Genomic DNA, 24,571 nt, shown 5'->3' on the forward strand with positions numbered 1-24,571 from the left:
TTATAATGTTCACTTCAAATAAACCACTTTAGTGAAAAATAACAAATCTACAACAACAAATAACACACTTCCTACTACAACCTAAAACACTAGTCACTACAAAACTACTAAAATACTACTAGTGTAAATTGTTACTAAAACACTACTAGCCTGTGACCACCATTATCAGCTATCACAATCTGTCCATTATCCATCATCACTACTCCACAAAGACCACTAAACCTTTTCTTCCCTTGATAGGTACCTTCAATGGCTGATGTAAACTTCCCATCTTCTTCAAACACCAACACACAGTTAGTGTCATTGGAACTGATCAACAAGTGTCCATCTAGTGTATAGTGTATCCCAATTGGACGTTGTAACTTAAAGGGGACATCAGTGAAGTCACCAAACACTTTAAGGAATTGTCCTTTAGTGGTAAACACCTGCACTTGGTGATTGTGACAGTCTGTAATGAACAACTGATCTTCACTATTGTTCAGTGTCAGGTCAACAAGTTCATTAAAGGTACCAGGTTGTGTGCCATGTCGTCCAAAACAGTAAGAGAATTGTTCTTTTGTAAATACTTGAATTCTGTGATTGTACTTGTCACACACAAACAACAGTTCTGACTGGGACAACACTAGACCATAAGGAGACTGGAACTGATTGTTAGCTGTACCTTTACTGCCAAACTGGGAAATAAATTCTCCATTTAGTTTAAACTTCTGAATACAGTGCAAGCTACTATCTGCAACATACAAATATCCCTTCTTGTCTACTGCTATTCCAGTGATGTACTGAAACTTTCCATTTCCACTACCTGCTCCACCAATAACATGAGAGTATTGGAAGTGTTCATCAAATACTACTAACTGTTTGGTGGAACTGTCACGAACAATAAGTTCATTGTTAGATCCTTTAGCCAACAGATAAGGACGTGTTAACTTCTTGTTAGTTGGTCCATATTTGTCGATGATCTTCACCTCCTGCTTCAACTTATTGTAGTCACGAATGTTTGTCAACACTTTGATTTCTTCATGGCTCACTTCTAATCCTCTCCAGTAAACTGATAATGAATGATCTTCCTTTCTTTTACGATTATACCATATATGGTACTGTCCTCTTGACTCTTCTTCAATATGTGTATTCTGTAAAAACTCCCTCTCCTTGTTGCAATGGATTTCTAGATCTTTTGATTGGTTCACTACAGGAGACCCAAAAATGTCTTTCAGTATAACAGTCACTTTAACTGGATCACTAATTACTACTGGACCACTCACAGTACAATCAGGTAAATGTGGAAGACAAGATGACACGTCACAAACTGAATCATTAACAAACTCAACTGGGTGATGACAAATAACAATCATGTCACTTGGTTTACACTCTGGATCAAGGCTAGTATGTTCCACTTGTTTTGTTACTTCATCAACTCTATTCTCAATCCATTTGTTGTATGTTAGTAATTGTCGTGTTCTGTTAACTGTTACAATTTTGTGGCAGAACTCATTGCAGCTTACCAATTGACTTTCCACAAACTTTGCATGTTCTTTTTGTACAGCGAGTGTCTTTTTAAATGAAGTCTTGATGGTGTTCACCTTTCCAACTGTTTCTTCTTCTTGTTGCTTCAACAACTTGTACACTTCACCATATGTAGCTCGTATCTTCTCAATGTTTGCTTCACTGTCAATGTCAACTTGTTTCTCACAACGTTCAATTTTCTTTACTCCATTTCTTACTCGTTGTAACAACTGTTTTAGTGGAGCAGTGACCTGTTTCATCTTCTCTCTTTCTTCATCCACTACATTTTCAATGAAATCAAAATCATGCTTCTCACGAGGATGATCCTTCAAGGTGCAGTCTCGACATATTAAACTACTACAAGTCTTACAGTACAGGTCTAGTTTCTGCTCAGAATGAGCCACTAACTTACAGAATTCTGCCTTTTCTGGAGTGCCAGCTAAAGCTTGTTTGGGATTTTGGAGAAATTCGTTGATGGGAACAGTTTTGTGTGATTCAAAATCCTCCCAATTCTCGTGAAACTCGTTACACTTCTGACATAGCGGGTTTCTACACTCCATGCACCACGTGATGGCTTCTGCTCCTTTTTTACATTTCCCACATTTCATCGTCACTGAACCTTGTCCGGATTCCTTGCGTTTTTTGAAAATTTCCACTAAACGATTAATGGTAAAATTAGTGGGAATAGACGCTATCCCGTCTTGTGGAAGTGGTGCACGACATAACGGACAACAAACAATGGTCGCCATTTTCTTATTAGATTCTATACTCCTCTCTATACATCGCTTACAGAAGGTGTGCAAACAAGGGATGGTCTTCGGATCAGTAAAAAGATCTCCACAGATGGAACAAGTTATTTCTTCCTCAATCTGTCGCCATTCCTTCTCTACACCGCCGCCACTAGCCATTATCTTCACGTGATCAATATTGCAAGAATAAAGATCTACCGCAAAAATGTAGTCTCTGTTTATCCGTACAATTAGAGTAGGCGCCACAATCGATAATGAAAATGTGAATTTCTCCAGGATCATTTAACGTCATTGTTGCAGTAGACAACTACTTAGAGATGATTGATGATTTAGTGTGAGAGTAAGAGAAGTTTTTGTGTAGTGTAATTTACAAGTGAGCCGGTTTGTTATTAAAGTGACGTGTCTGAGACTCTGAGTGGTCTATGATAAAATTGAGAGTGAACAAGGAGTTATGAGATACGCCACTGGAGCAACTTCAGTAGGAGGTGTCCCCAAACAGGCTACCGTTTCAGGTGACAGACCATTTCATGACAACCTGATGGGTTAATAGTCCCACTATTGGTCCCACTCTGTATATGCCACAGGAATGAAGTGTATGTGTGTGTGTGTGTGTATGTTAGTTAGATGTACTCACAAAGTTAGTTTCTCATTTATCTGCAGCACATAGTAACTGGGTTTGGTTTTATGTCACGTACATCAAACAACATCTGTTCCCCCATTGTCTCTGTAATGTATTAAGTTGTGTATTCATCAAAACAGGAATTGAAATAACAGTGCCAGTACTGTATACATAAAAGTTTGCAATGGATAAATACAGTAGCTGTTTATTAAAGTGGGCCTGCTGTATGTGAAACCTCATTAATAATGTCACTTAAGGGACTGGCCTCAATAATGAGGTGGTCATATTAATGACTACACCATAGCTGTGTTTGGGACCTACTTGACGACATGGTCAGATGGTCTTATTAATGAGGTCATGAAGTACACCTTAGCTACATTTGGGACCTACTTGGTGGTCCCACAGGTTTCCTTTCAAGTTGGGATACCTCCCACACCACACTTGAACTAGTCATCTGTTGTGCACAACCTCAACAGTTGTCTTATTTTCAAATTGCAATTAATATGTGCATTATCCTATTCACTTCATTGGAGAATCACACAAACCTTGCTTACTGAGTACAACAACCATCGTAACAAAAGCAATTAAAATACTCTAATAGAATAGTCATCAAGGATAAAAGGTACAATATTTATCAAACCGATCAAAAATCTGAAAGAAATTTATAATGCAGAATGTGTAACAAACTAATAGAATAGTAATCAAGAATAAATACCACAGGAGATACTAGCACTGTATACGGAATGGACGCTGTCCGTGAATCATTTCACTTGGCGGACTGTATACGGGTGTAAAACCGTGCGGTGCCCGCCTAATGGCTTCCTCCACTACGCGGATACAACGCCTATACCCGCAAAGCAACTTATTCTACAACGCGGACAAGACGGAAGTAACGGGTAGATAATTATAGTAGCTACAGGCTCCCACAATGATGTATCCATAGGGCTAAAACCACAGATTCAGAATTATAGCCCATGCGCGTTATAGCTTGAGGCCTGCACTCACTACTGTCCACTTTACCAGTCAGGTACTGGTCATGGAAGGTGAACATTGGAGGCAAAACCTGTACGAGGTGCTTATCACGAGCCTGGACACATAGAGGCCAATGAACGACTAATAAGAAAAATCGGGAGTATCGATGCTTTGGAGTTATTTAGGGTGAAACGCTTGGGCACTTGAAAGCAGGCGACCACTGTGTCTCGGTGCTGGAAACACTTTGCACATGATGCATCAGCTAGCATGAGACCCCTCCTCGCCACAGATTATACCCCAGCACTCGTGTTTAGTGGCAAGTACCGCGGGTGCGGTTACCATTAGCTACAAGAGTGCCAGACCTGCAGTTCTGTGGCATATTATGGCACAACATACCTACATCAACTTTTAAAGCTAGCCCCACCCCCCGGAATCCCGATACACCTACTGGGGATTTGACCATCTACATCCTGGGGCTTTTGATGGTGGCAGTCAAAAATCATTTTGATAAATTAATTCCCCTCAGAAATCCCTTTTGAAGTCGGAATATAGTGGGGGTTTTAGTCTCAGTACTAGGAAATTTGACACTAGACCTTGTCAAATCTGCTGTATTCCCCACCCTACCTGGAGTGGGACATGAATAGTGCATTGAAGTTTGGTAGAACTCACCATAAAAGCTGTCACATTAACAAATACTTGAATTGGAGCTATGACAGCATGGGAAGTGTGGCTTCATGGACCAAGTAACTAAACTAACTTCGTAACAGTATACTACATCCCTTTCTTCAATAAGACACTCAGAACATTGTTTGTTATGCATTAATCAATTATAAATTATTATACTTCTTTCAATCGTGTTTCCCATTTATGGTATGTACTGTCCAACTTGACAGCAGCTCATGATTATAGGCTAGCTTCAATCACATGGCAAAGTTGTTAGCCCAGTTGCATACCTTTACCACGTCCAGTATGTGCATAGATAGGTGACATACCTATTATGATGATAATTTCACTGTGACAGTTCATTTAGCCTGCAAACAGAAACAAACAACTCAATACATTTTTAAATGTAGTAGTTTCAATAGCCGTATGTGTCCAACTCAGCAAAATCCTCGTATGTGTCCAACTCAGCAAAATCCTCGTATGTGTCCAATTCAGCAAAATCCTCGTATGTGTCCAACTCAGCAAAATCCTCGTATGTGTCCAACTCAGCAAAATCCTCGGCATATCACAAAGCACCACTGTTGGACCTGTATAAGTGTTGTATATGTACAATTCATTAATTATCAAACCTGACAAACACATAATGGACAAATCACATGCTGGAAGGAATGATGTGGCGGACACGGCTTTACAATACAATCATTGTTATACAATTGTTTTACTTTCAGCAGGTAGTACATATGAATAATAGTTAGCATCTTATATAGTTACTGTGGGCTTGTCCCACCACCCCTGCATACCACCCCTGCATACCATCCCACAATTCAGCTCCATTTCACAGTTTTAACTATGCCACTAATACAAGCTTGGAGTTCCACATGCCAGACAAGTGGGCAGTTTAAATCTTGCTACACAGTCACAACATTAAAGAATACTTATAAGCATTTGATCTGATTAATACACAGTAAAGAGGAAATTGTTCATTATCAATATCAGTGGATATATAATTAACATCTTGCAGAGGAGGCTGGTCATGCTACATCAAATATCTTATGGTCTCCAAATTGTTGAAACCATTCAACTGTGATGCTAAAAATTATTGAATTTAATTATTTTAAAAGGACTCTGGGAACAATAGATTATGGTTCCCAGAACCCTACTCAACACTTGTTTGGCTTTCATAACTAATGAACAAATGCTACGAACATTATGCATACCCACTTAAAAGTGTCAAAGGACTCCATATGGATGATGATATTTTCAGTGCCCCGTTTGGTTCTGCAGGCAATGTCGTAGGGCTATAACACACGGCAAACCATGAGCTCCTCTGGTTTAGGGTAGTAAAGATCAATCATCCTACACTTATGCTAATCCAGTTTGGTAAATCAGCTAAGTACTTACACACCCACACACAGATGCACACCCACACACAGATGCACACCCACACACAGATGCACACCCACACACCAGGAATATGGCAGGAAACACCAACAAAATAGTTATGAGAAATCTTGATAGCTGAGATTTCTGAAAACTATGTTTTCAAAGCTGCAAACAGTGAGCTGCATACCCACTGATTTTTCCTGTCTAAAGATGGGACATCTTGACAGGACATGCCAACAAAAGATGGGACATCTTGATGGCTGAAAATCATGAGTACAGAGCTAAAGCTTGTACTGTTTTGCAACTGCGAACATCGTAATAACATTGATATTGATAAACAGTTACGTACCCACTGATTTTTCTTGCCTAAAGATGGGACATCTTGACAGGACTTGCCAACAAAAGATGGGACATCTTGATGGCTGAAAATCATGAGTACAGAGCTAAAGCTTGTACCGCTTTGAAACTGTGAACATCGTAATGCATTGACATTGATAAACAGCTACGTGCTCACTGATTTTTCCTGCCTAAAGATGGGACATCTTGACAGGACTTGCCAACAAAAGATGGGACATCTTGATGGCTGAAAATCATGAGTACAGAGCTAAAGCTTGTACGGCTTTGAAACTGCGAACACCGTAATAACACTGATATTGATAAACAGCTACGTACCCACTGATTTTTCCTGCCTAAAGATGGGACATCTTGACAGGACTTGCCAACAAAAGATGGGACATCTTGATGGCTGAAAATCATGAGTACAGAGCTAAAGCTTGTACGGCTTTGAAACTGTGAACACCGTAATAACACTGATATTGATAAACAGCTACGTACCCACTGATTTTTCCTGTCTAAAGATGGGACATCTTGACAGGACTTGCCAACAAAAGATGGGACATCTTGATGGCTGAAAATCATGAGTACAGAGCTAAAGCTTGTACGGCTTTGAAACTGTGAACATCGTAATGCAATGACATTGATAAACAGCTACGTACCCACTGATTTTTCCTGCCTAAAGATGGGACATCTTGACAGGACTTGCCAACAAAAGATGGGACATCTTGCTGGCTGAAAATCATGAGTACAGAGCTAAAGCTTGCAGTTTATAAAACTGTGAGCATTGTAATAACATAAAATGAGATATCTTGAAAGCTAAAAACCATGAGTACAAAGTTAATTTGTATATTGACAGCGATTATCAAACATAGAACGTCTTTGAAGTGGCCTATTTTCTTCATTGCTTTACAGATACATATATGGAATTACGATGCGGGTTAGGTTTAAACCTCTTGAGTTCACCAAAGACTTAAATACAGGTCGGCTCACCATTTTTTTGTTCTAGTGAGGGTACGGAGAGTATACTATCTAACAGGATATCTCGTCGGATGTGTCAGTCACTCTGAGGATAGCTACATGTTAGCCGCTAGCTCAGTACGTCGGTAACGAAGAGACGGTTGTTTCTTCCGTTTATCGTCCAATACTTGAACACAATACAGTAGCAGAATGATAGGTACCACACGAGGTCTAAAGATTGTTCTGGAATTATTTTAACAGATGCGCACCTTTTAACTGGTGGAGGCGTGCGCACAACAAACCATCTTTGATCATCAAAATCACGTGCGGTTTCTTTTTGACTGAAGTGATTGGATACTGACGCTAAACAGTCTAACGCAGCCGGACTGTTGAAGAAAACTAAGGTTAAACATGGTGCAACATTGGCGCTACTCAATACCAATGATTGCGACGATACTTTCATGGAATTTGGGGGTTTTCGGGTGCTTGGCAGCTGAGACGTAATGGCGCTTGACTGAGCAGATCTAGATGTGAAGGATACCATCGTGTCAAGTACCTCAGATTGTTTTCGCCAATCGATACGGTGAAATACGTATTGTTTTTAATAACTGTTTTATGTATTATAACAGACATTCCGGGTTGAGAGAACTGCTGTCCTAGTCTGCTTTCTTCTGTTAGAACACTAAGCTGTGTGATGGTGTGTACTCTTTGGTAAGTATAGTTGTGTTTTGGTTGGTAAGCCATGGCTGTTTTGTAGTGTAGTCGCAGTTTATTGGACCAAAGTTCACGTGTGCCCTTAGTGGATGATTTCAACCCAATATCTGCTATGTCGCTGGGATGCAATCGTACCACGGGCTGTTTTGCTGTCGTAAGGATTTTAGTTACCTACTATTCAAATTCATGGTAAGACTTGTTTTAGTGTAGTTTGATATAATTTAATGTGTTACTCTGTGTACCAGTTGTCTAGCCAGCTTTCCAACAGTAGTTCAATACTATCAAATTATTTTGCCTTTATCTTTTAGGATTTCCTACAAGATATTTTACAGCATTAGCATCTCAATGGAATTTCCTTGCCACTAGCAACGTAAGCTGTCAAGTACTCAATAACTGAAACACCAGAGACTGTTAACAGAATCCTATGGCATTAAGCCAGTCTTTGGAAGCCAGATTGTTGCAAGCTGATCATAGCAGTATGATGACCCCTCTGGCACGTGATGGCAGACATCAACCACAAAACAAACTCTTTACCTTATCCAGAAACTTCTAATGGATATTCCACTTTCTGCTAACGTCAAAGTCAACTTGTAAACAGTGGTAGCTGATGGACACTTGACTATGGTATGTGCTGATAGTGTGTAACTATTTTCTTTCCATTATGTATAGGCTTTTTCCAGGTGTTGTCGTGTTTGCAACAAAGACCTATTCACACAAGTAGTGTTCACATCTGGTACTTTGGCATGTGCTAGGTTAGTGTATAGTAATGTGCAGTTTGTGATACACTGTAATGTATGTTTTTCTTCAGGTTGAACTTGTTTTGCTTCGAACAGTTATTCAAGGTACATGTGTAGTGTGTAGCTGCATCATCTTACTTTTGTTATTGACAGAACTGGAACGTTGGAATGCATGGAGCTAAGAATGTTGCGTAAAAGAATGAACAAGACATTTTTATTTTTATTGTGGAATTTTATGCATTTTAAATTATGCTCTCACGTGACAAAAACTGAACTCATTATCGGACACAGCGGCCCGCGCGTAGGATCCTGCCTGACCCCTTGGGGGCTCATTGGCGGACACCGGATAGGTGCTTACGGAGAACTAGGCGGTTTATTGATGCACCGTACGGATTTCTTCGCGGGTGAGACGCGTACATCCGCGTACAAGTGGTCCCAAACGGGGTACTAACAGTAGTCCGCGTACGCCTACGCGGATAACCGCATCTCAACCGCCTGCTCCCACTACGCGGTGTCTAATTCCCTGGGTACGCTGTCCGCAATCAAGGTGCGTTATTCCTGTGTACTGTATGGCAAAAGGAAGTATCAGAAAAGTTACAAGACATGAGCTAGTGACTTCCATACCTACAGCAAGGGTTGAAACTGTTGAGCCATCACTGCCAGTTATTTATCTCTCTTATGTAAAGTAGAATCTCAAATATTTGATTATTTTAACTCTTAGATGTGACTGTTCTATTAGAGTATTTTATCTCTATCAACAGATGTTTTATTAAATGAGTGTATGTTCTATTAGACGGTCTATGAAAGTTTAAGAAAGTTCTAACATTATCACTACAGCCATTTCTTGGCTGTTACCTTTGGTACTGTATCTTGCAATATTTGAAGGCCATATACCCTTTCTCTAGCTCAGCTGTTTTACGGAGGTAGTGGCAATTACAGTGGAATTTAGTCACCTTTGGGCCAAGGATTTTTATAGAGAGGTGGCTACCTAACATGTTTAAATATGCTATTGGAGAGCCCGGAATCATACTATCTATGCTAAAATGGCGTACACCTTGATTTTATTAATCTAGGTCACATCCTGGTCTGTCTGTGGGTCATCCAGGTCAACAATAGTGACCCGGTTTCAATGCTTGTATATAATGTACTGTAGTATACATGTTTGTAACACTGTGTACATACATGACTACTACTACCTAACATTTACTAATGTCAACCATATTTCTTGTTATTGAAACACTTAAAACATGTTAGTAAGACCAGTAGAGCTGGTGTATGCTGAGTGGGATTTGTAATGATGATGTCATTATGGACAATTAATGTTCATTATGTGCAGTGTTGGGCAAGTTACTTTGTAAAAGTAACTAGTTACATATTATATATTACTTGCAACTGAACTATTTAGTTACAGTTACATATTACCCATAAAATAAAGTAACTGTAATAATATTACATATTATATTACTTTGTGTCCACAGCCTTAAGCTGTCACATGTGAAACTACCACCTTATCACGTGACATGATTGCGTTGTTGGACGATATGCAAATCTTGGTTATAAGTAAGAAGCTGGTGAATAAGCTTCATTCAGTAGGTCTCGTTACTTCGTTGTGGCTAGGCGTTACTCAGAGGATAACTAACGAGTTTAGTAACTTCGTTACTTGTAGTAATAATATTACGTAATATTAGACTCGTTACAGTAACTATATTACTTAGGTAACGCGTTACATTTGTAAGTAAAGTAACTTGCGTTATATTACCTGATTTTATAGCGTATTTCGTTATATTACTTTGTTACCACAAAAGTAAAAAACTCCCAACACTGGTTATGTGATGTTTATGAGTCCTGTAGTCAACAGTTTTGGACTAATTTCACAAAAACATAACTTTTATAAGGATCTTCAATCATGGTGGGCTAAGTGGATGCCTAATTCTCATATCTTATAGAACTTTGCGTGGGCGAGATCAAAGGAAAAAGTGTACTTTAAATTTCATAAAGTACCCTCTCAGCCGGCCGACTGCTTCATCGACCACAAAGAGTGCTTTATTGCACCGCAAAGAGTGCTTTATTCGTTCAATAAAGCACAGTTGCCCACGTGCCTTAGTGTAGGCTAATAGCCTACGGGGCTCGCACCAGTACGACTAATCACCCAAGCCGGTGAAGGCTGATAGCCTCGCCGCGCTGAGTGATCAATCGCCCCAGCCAATACGAGTTCCACCACTGGATTGCTTTTATAGACATACCTAAATGCTTCGATGATGGGTGGGAGAAGGTAACGTTGCTGTTACGTTTGTTAATGTAAACGGACAAGTCCTGGAGATATCACGGAAATACTTCACCATGTGACTCACAATAGAATCGATTGTGGGTTGCGAGCAAAACCTGCCAAAAGACGCAATGAACGTCTACTATGCCAAACTATGGTGAAATACGCGTGAGTTACTTTGTTAAACTAGTTTGTGTGCGTTCAGGCTGCTAATAGTTCGTGTAACGCTTGTTAATTACGAGTCCTAGTGTATGGTGAAGCTACACGACTAGAAGTTCCATAAATCATTTAAAGCATAGCCTTGCTCGTGCTATATGAAAAATAAAGTACTTGGCGCTTGGCCTCGTACTTTATTTTTCATATAGCACTCGCGGCTATGCATTAACATATACTTAATTCTGCTTAGTGAAAATTGTGTATGTGCTTCATGGTTGTTTGAGACGTAAATCCTAGTGATGCCTGTTTATGTACATGACTGTAATGTCAACTAAAGTCCCACACTGTCATTATTAGCATCCAAATTGTTAGAGGAAGTCTGTTACCTCAATTGTCAGATCAACTGTGTTTGTCGATATTTTATATTAGTTATTGGAATATAGCTAAAAATCATAGAAGGGATATATGTACATGAGTCTTGATCATTGACATAACATTACATAACGCATAATTTGTAATGTCACAGGAATGTCACATGACTTCCTGTTTATCCCAAATTTGGTAAAATTTTTATAGCCTTGTGGTTTAAAGAGCTATATTGGATTTGTGTGTTTTACAGACTTTCATAGTTGTTAAGAACTGTGTGTGAACAGGTCCCTGGAAGAACAGCAGAGTACCCAGTCATTGGTGCTCAGTTGAAGGGTGACCCTTTAGTGCATCTGTGAAGATTGAGATACTCTAATAGAGCAGTCTTAAATACTCTAATAAAGCAGTCTGTTGCGACTAACATTATTCGCAATTTTGTTTTATTTTTTGAGTCATTGCTAAATAATAGTTAGACACCAAGACCAAGGGAACTAAGTGATTTAGTAGCCCCGATGGCCCAAGGCTGTAGCGTCCCGAGCACAGCGTGGGCACTACTAAGGGCCAGAGGGTTACTAAATCGCTTAGTTCCCGCTGGTCGCGGTGTCTAACTTATTTAGACTATGGTTTAAAGTACATACCTTTACAGCCAGAGCATTAGGGTAGGGTGAAAGAGCAATGCAGAACGGCAGAACGGTTTCTTCCTGAAGTCCTTACAGTGCCCACAAAAATAATTATTTGACTGGTAACCAGAGTAACCGCTAGAGCTACAGTAGATATGCCGTTTAGTCTACTATTTGTCCAGAATAATTGTAGAACACGGAGAAGAATTGTATTACAGTATTATCAAGTACTCCAGTGTACCTTTCGTGTTATAATTATTTTTCATGTACAAAATTGCCTGAGGGCGGGTTACTAAATGAACATTATGAGGTGACTAAATGAGCATGTCAGGTGACTAAGTGATTTAGTAACCCTCTAAATGAGCTGTACCATAGTCTAATAGAGAATAATATGTACATGAAACATAATATTAATTTGCTATGGTACAAAGATAAATGCTGCAACACAATTTGACAGGTCAACAATCAAACACAATGTAAACTTTTTCACTAAGCATTTCAACTTCAACAACCCAATGTAAAGTCCTATGCTGTATTTGTAGACTGCAGGTTACTTTTTAATTTCTCTATACAAATCCTATGACCTCATGTTTGTCATACCTCCTCTGCTACTTGACATGGTCACTTTCATTAGATGGTCTTATTGATGAGGTCATGAAATACAAGTTTGTGACATTCTGTAGAGTACAATTTTGTACCTTGATTGTACCCAAAACACAAATGAGATGGTGTTTCCACCTCGGCACTGTCCACCCCCAACCAATATTACAGAGCTGTTGTTTCCATCACTCTGAATAGTTGTGTAGTAGTTGTATATGTACCTTGCTTCTCTATAACAAGCATCCAAGAATACCATCCTACAATATACCCTAATAGAACAATCACTTTACATTAGAAGTGATAACTTGTCACTGACAGTTGTTAACACAATAGGACATGCCCTGGAGATGTGATTTCCCTTGGGGTGGGACATATTCCATTTTGCTCACAAATTACTGTCTTGATAGTTAGTTATTCATTGATACGCGTTTCCCATGCACCAGCGTAAGGTGGCATTTATCGATGCCAATCACTTCATCCGTTGTACTGCTTTGCATCATTTAGACAGGTGTAGCTGAAGTGTCTGATATTCATTGTTGAATGGTGCAGCATAATAGCCTCGGGTAGCTTAATTTATTGGCTAACGAGTGTGTGCTATACTGATACCCGGCTGACGGTTGTACTGCTTCCCATTCATTCAGACAAGTGCAGTATTGTGTGTTTATTTGTTCCAGAGAGATTTACCTCCTTGTCAGTCTTTGATGTATTAGCCTTGTATTGTGACTTCCTGCATTGGTCTGGTGTTTGGTTTTGTTTGATGTTTTTGAACTTAGTGGCCACACTGTGTGGCCAAAAGGAGGTACAGCCATGTTAGAATTATTTTTAAACTGGTTTACAGCTGATTTGTAACACTGGCGGCAACCTTTGATCTTCCCCCGCACCATACTACAATTGGATTATCATCCCCTCCATACTACAATTGGATTATCATCCCCTGACACTAAACTTGTTGTATTCTCACATGGAATACATTGTGTGGTTATGTATGTATGTACATTTTATTGATGGTTCTTGTAGTGATTAAAATAACAATGGTGACCTCATGCTACCATCTCTGTCAATGAAGTTCATTTGTATAGTGTACAGCCACCTGAACTGGGGAGCCACCAACTGGATAACCTACCGACCAAAATGTGTGTATGTGTGTGTGTGTGGTGTTCGTGTGTAATGTGTTTGCGTGTCTGTTGTGCGTGTGAGCATGAGTGTATTGTGTGTGTGTAGTGTAGTGTTGTGTGTATGTATGTATGTGTGTGTAGAGTAGTGTGGTGCGTGTGTGTGTGTGTACTGTGCATCATATGCACATAGAGTGGAGATAAGTGTACTTGTGTATGTGCATGTATGGTATATGTCTGTGTACAGGTGTATGCATTTGTAAGACTTGTGTGTTTGATTGTGCAGTTTTATCTTTGTATACCTGGAGTTCACCATCACCAATGAGTCTGGAGAGCCTGTTCTGAAGATGCTGTACCTCCATGTTGTACTGATGTTAAATATTTGTAAGGCTAAAAGCAGTAACAAAATCTTTGTATTCTAACATTTAATCCAATAGGTGGTGAGTGCCAACAGGTTGGTGGGATATCCAAACAATGGTCTGGTCTTGTTAAAGAGTATTTCACTATGACTATGCTGATATACCAGATCAGGGGCGGTGGAGCAGGCCAAAGAGTGAGGGGGCCAGGCCAGCTGTAAGTTGAAGACCAAAAAAAAAAAAAAAGGTCACAGCCTGCTGACAATAGCTGCTCTCCACCAATCATATCTCCTTATTTATAACTACACATACGTAGCTAAGGAATTTGCTACACTCTTCTCTGAATACTGTGACTGCTCTATTAGAGTATCCAGATCCTGACTGTTCTATTAGAGTATCTCGATCTTTTCTTGCAAACAGTGTCCCAAAAAAGTGGGGGGGCCATGGCCCCCCTGGCCCCCCCATCTCCACCACCTGTGTACCAGATGTTACCCAGGGGTGCAAACTAAGCCTCTTATTTGGGAGGTAACTTGCTGCTCTGATACCTGATGCAATGAGGTCACTGTGTAATGAGGTCACTGTGTAATGAGGTCACTGTGTAATAAGGTCACTGTGTAATAAGGTCACTGTGTAATAAGGTCACTGTGTAATATGGTCACCTGTCTATGCCAGCCAACTAGATAATCCCTAAATGTGTCATCTGTACATAAAGTGACCTGTCTATTGTAGCCACCTGCTTAATAAGGTCACTGCATAATAAGCAGATCACCTAAATCTTTTGTTTCTAGGGCCTATATTTTCTATGCAAAATGTTTATGTTTACACATGATCACCTTGCATGTAGAGATAACGTCATGAAGGGTTTGTAAAGAATTACCTTTTAAATTCATCACAAAGTAAGGAACACTTGATATCTCACTATATAGCTGGCTACTGACAGATGGTACAGTAATCATAGTGTAGCTTAACTTGCAAAATCACTTTTCGGTTAGCAAAATTTAATATTATTATTTTAATTCTACTGACTTACTGACCAAGTACTTGGCTGAGTTTGTCCTGAGAAACATAAGGTTTAGTTTGAAGTGACCTAAACTTGAAAATCCCTTTAATGTGTCGTTTGTGTACAAGTAATGTAGCCACTCTTTAGCAAATAGATTAGAGTTGGTCTCACACAAGCCACAGAAATGTCAGTAATTTCATCTACAATTACAGCCACAGAAATGTTTTTTTTTTGGTGCACTTTGGAAGTCAGTTTCTCGTATATCTGTAGCACATGGTATATAGGTTTGGTTTTATGGTACTTAGTGGAGTTCTCATTGCCCCCCCATTGTGATTATGATGTCTTAAGCTGTACATTCATCAGCAGATCGATAGTTACAATATCAGTATTTGTATACAAAAGAGTTTGCAGTGGATAACTAGGTAGGTACCTGTTATAAAAGGTGGGCCTGCTTATAGAAGCCTTGTGCTTAGACAAAAGCCTCTCAAATTTAATTGTCTAATGTCACATACCTGGCCCAAAGGTAACTGGTCCCATTTTAACATCATATATGACAGTAGCAAGGTCTGTATGTGTATGTGTCTTCCATTAGAAGTATTGAGTCATCAAGTTAAAGATTTTGCTGAACAGTGTTTTTGTTGGCTGATATTCATGTGTTGGTCCTTGAAAACTACTCATCACTGCTTGATAAAGCTAGTAATAGAGACTTCATAGATCACATTAAGGCTATGACTTGTGTTTCATGGATGTGGTGGGTCAGTATTTTGACATGCCAAAAAGAAAGATCAGATGGTTGAAAAGAGTGCTAATATGACTGTAGACACCTAAACATTACACAAACAGTCATACATGTAGTGGGAAATGAGGCTCAGTCAGTTTATTTCTAGAGGTGTACAGATAATTGGATCAGCTATTTGTTAATGGCTCCCTGGAAGAACGATAGAGTATCCAGTCCTCAGCTGAAGTGTGTCCCTTCAAGCAAAGAGCGAAAGAGTAGTAGCTCCTGCATCAAGATACTCAAATAGAGCAGTCATAAATACTCTGATAAAGCAGTCTGCTGCAGCTGAAATAATTTATACAATTTATTTTTTATTTTTCGAGTCATTACTAGAGAACAATAAGGTCATGAAACGTGAGATTAATTTAGTTCTGGTTGTGTAGTTTCACCACTGGAGTTCACCATCACCAACGAGTCTGGAGAGTCATGCTTGTACCTCCATGTTGTGCTGATATCAAATATTTGTAAGGCCAAAAGCAGTACCAAAATCTTTGTATTCTAACATTTCATCTCATAGGTGATGAGTAATGATGGGAGCCAACAGGTTGATAAGATCTCCAAACAATGGTCTGGTCTTGTTAAAGAGTATTTCACTGACAATGACAACTTTGGAAAAGTGTAAGTGATACCTGTTAATGTGTATATCATAGTCCACTTGCTCAGTCTTGTAAGGAAAAATGTTTCAACCTGTTGATATGTCAGGTGTTACCCAGGTTGTAAACTAAGCACTTTAGCTTAAATCATTCTCGCTATAGATACACAATCCAACCAGATTAATATCAGTAATTTCAACTACAAATTACACTCTGTATATGCCATAGGAATGTAGTGTGTTTGTTAGATGTACTCACAAAGTTAGTTTCTCATTTATCTGCAGCACATAGTAACCGGGTTTGGTTTTATGTCATGTATGTCAAACAACATCTGTTCCCCCATTGTCTCTGTAATGTATTAAACTGTGTATTCATCAAAACAGGAGTTGAAATAACAGTGCCAGTACTGTACATATAAAAGTTTGCAATGGATAAATACAGTAGCTGTTTATTAAAATGAGCCTGTTGTATGTGAAACCTCATTAATAATGTAATGATGTCACCTAAGGGCTTGGCCTCAATAATGAGGTGGTCTTATTAATGACTACACCTTAGCTGTGTTTGGGACCTACTTGACATGGTCACTATAATGAGGTGGTCTTATTAATGAGGTCATAGTAGCTACATTTGGGACCTACTTGACAAGTGTGTGTTATACATGTGTACATATGCCATTCCCATGCAGAACTGAGGTATATAATGTTCCCAAACTTTCCATCTTGTTTCTGTCTAAGGTTACACAACTTTTTCCGTCACTCAGTGTATCTTGCTACTCTACATTAAACATTCCCACACTGTACACTAGTCCTACAATATACTCTAATAGAACAATCACTACATGTTAGAAGTGATAACAAGCCACTATCATGTGTTAATACAACAGGACATGTCCTGGGGAGTGTGGTCCCACAAGTTTCCTTTCAGGTTGGGATACCTCCTACACCACACTTGAGCTAGTCATCTGTTGTACACAACCTCAACTGTTGTCTTATTTTCAACTTGTAATTAATACGTGCATTATCATATTCACTTCATTGGAGAACCACACAAACCTTGTTTACTGGGTACAACAACCATCGTAACAAAAGCAATTAAAATACTCTAATAGAACATTCACCAAGGATAAAAGGTACAATATTAATCAAACCGATCAAAATCTGAAATTTATAATGCAGAATGTGTAGCGAACTAATAGAACAGTAATCAAGACTAAATACCAAGAGTTAATAATAAGAGAGGAGATTATCTAACGCCGTATAGTCCTGTAACAGATGATTGCACAGAAGTTAAACGGCTTCTTTTCCGCGTAACATACAGACTGGCTAGTATATTTTCGCATTTAACCACAAAGGTTATCCCAGACACAAGGGCGTGCGTTCAACTCGATGTTCAAGTTCACCACGAAGAGCATCGCTCTGTTGCGTAAAGAAGTGTGGCTGTTAATCTCGAAGATAACTCTGGGGGAGAGGGTCTGAGAAACCAATAAACACTGAACCAAAGGCGGAGTATCGCTTCGAATTTTCACTGCGTCGCCATGTTACCCTACCTTTAAGCATTCTTCAATTGAAGGAGCACTGTTCCCTGTACATACAGCTCAGTCTTTAGTTCAGTCTTCGAATATTCTCGAGGATTCATCACGGTGCGGCTAAACTAATTGCAGTAAGGAAACGAACAAATACTAGAAGCCTATACGTTACACGGAAAGGAAGCCATTTAACTTCTGCGCAATCATCTATTACAGGCCTATACAGCGTTAGACACTCTCCTCTCTTATTATTAACTCTTGTAAATACTGTATGGCAAAAGAAAATATCATAAAAGTTACAAGACATGAGCTAGTGACTTCCATACCAAGCCAAGGGTTGTAACTGTATCATTTGTGACTGGATTTTGGAAAAACGATCCAAATCGCACATTAGAAGTTTCGAGATAAATGGTTTTAAAGAATTGAAGCCAGCATAACTCTCCAAGGATAGCAAGCACGCGTATGAAATTTACACAAAAGATGCATCAATCTGTTACCTTTCAAGCCACTTCCAGTACTTGTAGCTGTTTGTACAGTTTCCCGCCAAATAAGATAGAAAATCTGAGCAGTTGGACGAGCGAAGTAGTATCACGAGTGCTCACAAAGGGGTGGAGGCTGGGGGGTGGCGGGGAGGGCAAAAGATAGGCCTCAAAATGGAGGCAGACCACAATTGGAGTCCAGTCACGAGATTACAGGGCTGTGCTGGCTCCTTAGTGGCTGATATGTAGCAAAATCTACAGAGAACACGTCTGGCCAACATTATTAGGCTGTCCACCAGTAAACCACTGATTCTTGCCAAGCCAGGTCCTTCACAAGGCCTGAAACCGCCATTTGGGCACTCCACACCACCCAGAAAAGACGTCTACTAAAACCAGCCTCGTGTAGTTTGAGTAGTGCTGAGGGTCAAAACTTGTAGTACGATAGTGTAGCTATCCACTGGTGGTGTTAGTTTGATTTTGCCTGATGTGCGATTTGGTTCGGTTCTGTAAAATCTGGTCACATTTTGTGACTAAACTGGTACACTGGTGTTCTGATAATGTCCTACTGTACCTCATCAACTAAAGGTTTGGTCTAATGTTGTAGCTATGAAAGTTTAAGAAAGTTCTAACATTATCACTACAGCCATTTCTTGGCTGTCATCTTTGGTATTGTATCTTGCAATATTTGAAAGCCACATACCCTTTCTCAGCTCAACTATTTTACTATAACATGATGGAGGTAGTGGCAATTGCAGTGGAACTTAGCCACCTTTGGGCCAAGGGGCTGCCTAACATGTGTACTTGTGCAATGTCAGTGTGTGTGTGTAGTGTTAGTGTATCTGGTTATGTAGTTGTACCTTTGTGTATATATCCAGAGTGAAGGCCCTGTGGTATTAAGACTTTATTCAGTATTTTTAAAGGTGGTGCCTCAGTGTGACTAAATATTGGTACATTACAGATCCCTACATTTAGTCACCATCACCAACAAGTCTCAAGAGCCTGTTCTGAAGATCAAGGGTCCATGCTGTACCTCCCAACGTTGGGTTGATGTTGAATTTTCATTGATGCTGGCTACTTTGGAATTCAGTGTAAGTGATACCTGTCAACACCCCTAATGTTCCTAGTCAGCTATCCAAATGTAGGAGAATAAACGTAGGGTGTGATCACACCTGTTCAATAATTTAATTCTGTGGACATTTTATACAATGCTGTTCTCCTGTTATTGAGGTTCACTGTACAATAATAACACCTGTGTAATAAGGTCACCTGTCTAAACTGACCACTAACTTTTAATAGGATCGTAAATTGGCCTAAGAGTAACTGGCACGCTTTGTACCAGTTGTTATTTAAGTTTATTTCTTTATTGTTATCTATCCATAGTTTCAATGGACCTTGATGTGAAGATGAAGGCTGTGATGATCGGAGCTTGTTTCCTCATTGTAAGTATTACATCATCTAGTGTTCTTACTACACACTAGTACTTGTGTTCTTTACAGGATGTCATGTTCTTTGAACGACAGCAGAACAACTGAGAACACTTTGTACCTGTACATTTTGTAACCTGATTATTATGTGTTGTAGAAAGTGTTAATCTGTGTTAGGCTGTGTGTTGTTAATTATGTAACATGTTTTAAATATTATTTGTAGTTTTGATCACAACACAGTTTTATCATGCCACATAAATAGTTGAGGGGGAAATTGAAGAGTTTGAGGAGGGAACTTCTTCACGGATAGTTTATGTGTTTATAACACTCAAACTAAGCCATGTTGATTGAACTGGAAATTTTGATGAGGAAACTTTCATGGATAGTTGCCAATCCTTGAAAATCACAATAAACCCTAGAAAAAACCTGTTATATGGTAGGTTTATGAAGTTATGCTCGTATGTTAAAGCAAGAACAAAGTTTCAGCGTGTTGTTAGAGGAAGTTTAGGATATGCCCTACTAGCTATCACAGAGCCTGAAATTATGGTCCATTTTCCAACCATTTCTGGCCACTTTTAGAAAGTTTTTGTTGAGTGTGTCCGACCACATAACAGCATTTGTTAGATTGTTTTCAAAACATAATTTCAGGCCCTGCTATCATGAGATTGTATGTGGAAGTAACAACTATTTGTAAGTTCAAATCTACACCCACTAGCTGTGTGGGACATAATGTAGACACAAGAAATGTAGGGAATCATGTGATCAAAAATTAGCCTCTTTAAAGTGCCAAAACCCAGCAGGGACCTGTAGATCTAATGCTCTTCCAACTGAGCTATGTACTTCACTGTTTTGGTAGTGCTATCCCACTAACAATGACCTCTTGCAATGGCTAAACATTACAACTAATCTATACTGCAGCTACTTATCATCACAGTGTAAATTAGCAGGTAATGATGTACACAACATACCTGTTGGGGTAGTACCAAACTAACCACTAACATCCTACTTTATAATAACTTATCACAATCACACTTGTAAAATGTTTTTACTTGAAATAACAGTTGTTATAAAGCAGGATGTTAGTGGCTAGTTTACCACCCACTTGATCATGACTTTTGAGCACATACGTAGATAAGTTTTACACCAGCAGGAGATGGCTATACTATCTGGCTAACAATTCTACACACTAACTTTACCTTATTTTGCCAAGTCTGCTATCTGAAGACATGTCAAAGCCCACACATTGCTATAGCAACCCTGGAGTGACATCACACGATATTATTGGCTTTGACTGGAATGTATAGACAAGTTACAAAACAGGTTATGTTTTGTGTTATTGTAGTCCATCTAGGTTGAAAAAGGTCACAGCAGAAGATGCAATGAACAAACACGTCAAGTCCCTCTGTGGACACTATAGCTGGTTGTACACATACAGCACACATCTTTACATGGCAAATCAGCAATGTTTTAAGCTGCAATCTATAGGCTACTTGGCCAGATACTAAAAGAACTATTGTATGCATTATAAAAATACTTATTGTGAGTCAGTCTACTCCTGAAGGAGGGACTATTATGGCTATACCATGCACAAGGAAAAGCCTGGATGATCCATCATGTGAAACATGTACAGTTGGCTAGCCTATGATCCCACTAATACCATTTTGTAGACTAGTGCAATTTAAACAGTATTTGGTAGTAACAGCATAGAATAGGACATTAATTTGACACACATACATACACACACAGTTTACACCATGCAGAGAAAAGTCATGTTTTAGCTATCACTTTCACAAATACAACACATACTTACAGGATGCATATAGTACACTTTAGTTATGTTTGGGACCTACTTGACATGGTTACTATAATGAGGTGGTCTTATTAATGAGGTGATGAAGTACACCTTAGCTATGTTTGGGACCTACTTGACATGGTCACTATAATGAGGTGGTCTTATTAATGAGGTCATGAAGTACGCCTTAGCTATGTTTGGGACTTACCTGACATGATCACTATTATATGAGGTGATCTTATTAATGAGGTCATGAAGTACACCTTAGTTACGTTTGGGACCTACTTGACGTGATAGACAGTGTGTATTATACGGAAACTTTAACATTTATATAAGGTTGTGCTCATGAAAAATATTGTGGTACACATCACAAAAAATATATACTTAACAGGATGTGTCCCACCTGCAGAGAAATTGTGGAACACACACCCAGGGCATGTCCTGTTGTATTAACACATGATAGTAGCTACATTTGGGACCTACTTGACAAGATAGACAGTGTGTGTTATACGTGTATACATAGGCCATTCCCATGCAGAACTGAGGTAGTGTTCCCATCTTGTTTCTGTGAAATTCTGTCTGAGGTTGCACAGCTATTTTCCATCACCCAGTGTATTTTACTATATACTCTATACTACACTGGCCCTACAATATACCCTAATAGAACAGTCACTACATGTTAGAAGTGATAAGTCACTGACATGTGCTAACACTACAGCAATGAAGTGAATACAATAATGTACATATTAAGAAAATAAGACAACTGTTGAGGTTGTGCACAACAGATGACTAGCTCAAGTGTGGTGTTGGAGGTATCCCAACCTGAAAGGAAACTTGTGGGACCAACCTCCCCAGGGCATATCCTGACAAACCTTGTTTACTGAGGACAACAACCATCGTAACAAAACAATTAAAATACTCTAATAGAACAGTCACTAAGGATAAAAGGTACAATATTTATCAAACCGATCAAAAATCTGAAAGAAATTTATAATGCAGAATGTGTAACAAACTAATAGAACAGTAATCAAGAATAAATACTGTATGGCAAAAGAAAATATCAGAAAAGTTACACAAGACATGAGCTAGTGACTTCCATACCTACACAAGGGTTGAAACTGTTGAGCCACCACTGCCAGTTATTCACCTCTTATGTAGAATCTCAAATATTTGATTATTTCAACTCTTAGATGTGACTGTTCTATTAGAGTATTTTATCTTTTATGTTCTATTAGAGTCTATGAAAGTTTGAGAAAGTTCTAACATTATCACTACAGCCATTTCTTGGCTGTCACTTTTGGTATTGTATCTTGCAATATTTGAAGGCCATATACCCTTTCTCTAGCTCAGCTGTTTTGCTATACCGTGATGGAGGTAGTGGCAATTACAGTGGAACTTAGCCACCTTTGGGCCAAGGGTCTTTATAGAGAGGTGGCTGCCTAAAATGTGTAATGTCACTGTGTGTAGTGTTAGTGTGTTTGGTTATGTAGTTGTACCTTTGTGTATATATATCCAGAGTCAAGGCCCTGTGGTATTAAGACTTTATTCAGTATTTTTTAAAGGTGGTACCTCGGTGTGACTAAATATTGGTACATTACAGATCCCTACATTTAGTCACCATCACCAACAAGTCTCAAGAGCCTGTTCTGAAGATCAAGGGTCCATGCTTCACCTCCCAACGTTGAGTTGATGTTGAATTTTCACTGATGCTGGCTACTTTGGAATTCAGTGTAAGTGATACCTGTCAATATTAATTTTCATTTCCACTAATGTTCCTAGTCAGCTATCCAAATGTAGGAGAATAAACGTAGGGTGTGATCACACCTGTTCAGTAATTTAATTCCGTGGACATTTTATGCAATGCTGTCTCTCCTGTTATTGAGGTTCACTGTACAATAATAACACCAGTGTAATAAGGTCACCTGTCTAAAGTGATCAAAATTGGCCTAAGAGTGGCTTGAATATATTGGCACATTTTATACCATGTGTTACCTTCCATTTGCAATTTTATTGTTATCCATCCATAGTTCCAATGGACCTTGATGTGAAGATGAAGGCTGTGATGATTGGAGCTTGTTTCCTCATTGTAAGTGTTACATCATCTAGTGCTCTTACTACACACCAATACTTGTGTTCTTTACAGGATTTCATGCTCTTTGAACGACAACAGAACAGCTGAGAAGACTTTGTGCCTGTGCATTTTGTAACCTGATTATTATGTGTTGTAGAAAGTGTTAATGTATGTTAGGCTGTGTGTTGTTAATTGTGTAACATGTTTCAAATAATGTATCATATTTTAGTTTGATCACAAACACAGTTTTACCATAGGTTTCTTCACAATGAAGTTATGCTCATACACAAAAAACAAGAGCAAAGCCTTCAGCTGTTGTTGGTATATGGTCATGGCTATCAGTGAAACTGGACCACCTGTGAACTAAACAGCTGCTGCAGGTTGTGTGAGTACATGCTGGCAAATCCTCAGGACTTTAGTACCCCACAGGAGGACTGTACCCCTCAACTGGTCTCTGCTAATCTGTTGGCTTGGGGATAATGAGGGGCTGTGTTGGAGTAATATTGAGACTATTGATTACATTCCTAGTATTATACTGTGATCGCACAATCATCTTACAAACAGAGACATGAATTATACACTGGAAATTAGCTTTCCAAGCAAGGAGAATTTGCCATTGACAAGTGGTGAACTTGCCAACCACTTCCTGTATGGAGATACCTCCTTGAAACTGCTATGGGATTTCACAATACAATGTGACAGACAAATACCACACAGTTGCCCAGATGCATGTTGTATGTGTAGATTACCATATAGGGAACTTTGGGGGAAAACTTAAGCAAATTTCTACAAATTAACCA

General features: G+C 39.1%; 2 protein-coding genes and 1 long non-coding RNA gene across 7 annotated transcripts; 1 reads left to right on the forward strand and 2 right to left on the reverse strand.

Moving 5' to 3' along the window:
- Nucleotides 1–134: 134 nt before the first annotated feature.
- Nucleotides 135–2,534, reverse strand: LOC136239944 (E3 ubiquitin-protein ligase TRIM71-like). The gene has a single exon (XM_066030686.1). The coding sequence runs from the start codon at nt 2,532–2,534 to the stop codon at nt 135–137; it is 2,400 nt and encodes a 799-aa protein (XP_065886758.1).
- LOC136241801 (uncharacterized) lies at nt 2,444–20,143 on the forward strand. 5 transcript variants are annotated; one of them, XM_066033132.1, is made up of 10 exons: nt 2,444–2,592; nt 2,648–2,764; nt 13,721–13,778; nt 14,040–14,137; nt 14,191–14,326; nt 15,702–16,351; nt 16,405–16,505; nt 19,443–19,572; nt 19,865–19,923; nt 19,981–20,143. In XM_066033132.1, the coding sequence occupies exons 2-6, from the start codon at nt 2,704–2,706 to the stop codon at nt 15,721–15,723; spliced, it is 375 nt and encodes a 124-aa protein (XP_065889204.1). In that variant the 5' UTR covers nt 2,444–2,592; nt 2,648–2,703; the 3' UTR covers nt 15,724–16,351; nt 16,405–16,505; nt 19,443–19,572; nt 19,865–19,923; nt 19,981–20,143. The 5 variants fall into 5 exon arrangements, with proteins under 5 accessions (XP_065889204.1, XP_065889202.1, XP_065889203.1 ...); XM_066033130.1 differs by having other exon boundaries at nt 2,448–2,592; nt 2,648–2,845; nt 16,271–16,351; XM_066033128.1 differs by having other exon boundaries at nt 2,450–2,592; nt 16,271–16,351.
- On the reverse strand, nt 4,851–7,550 carry LOC136241805 (uncharacterized). Its single transcript, XR_010694413.1, has 2 exons — nt 7,216–7,550; nt 4,851–5,093 (listed from the first exon to the last, which is right to left on the reverse strand). It is a non-coding gene; the product is annotated as an uncharacterized lncRNA (long non-coding RNA).
- Nucleotides 20,144–24,571: the final 4,428 nt, after the last annotated feature.

Source organism: Dysidea avara, chromosome 12 (genome assembly GCF_963678975.1).
Source record: "Dysidea avara chromosome 12, odDysAvar1.4, whole genome shotgun sequence".
NCBI lineage: Eukaryota > Metazoa > Porifera > Demospongiae > Dictyoceratida > Dysideidae > Dysidea > Dysidea avara.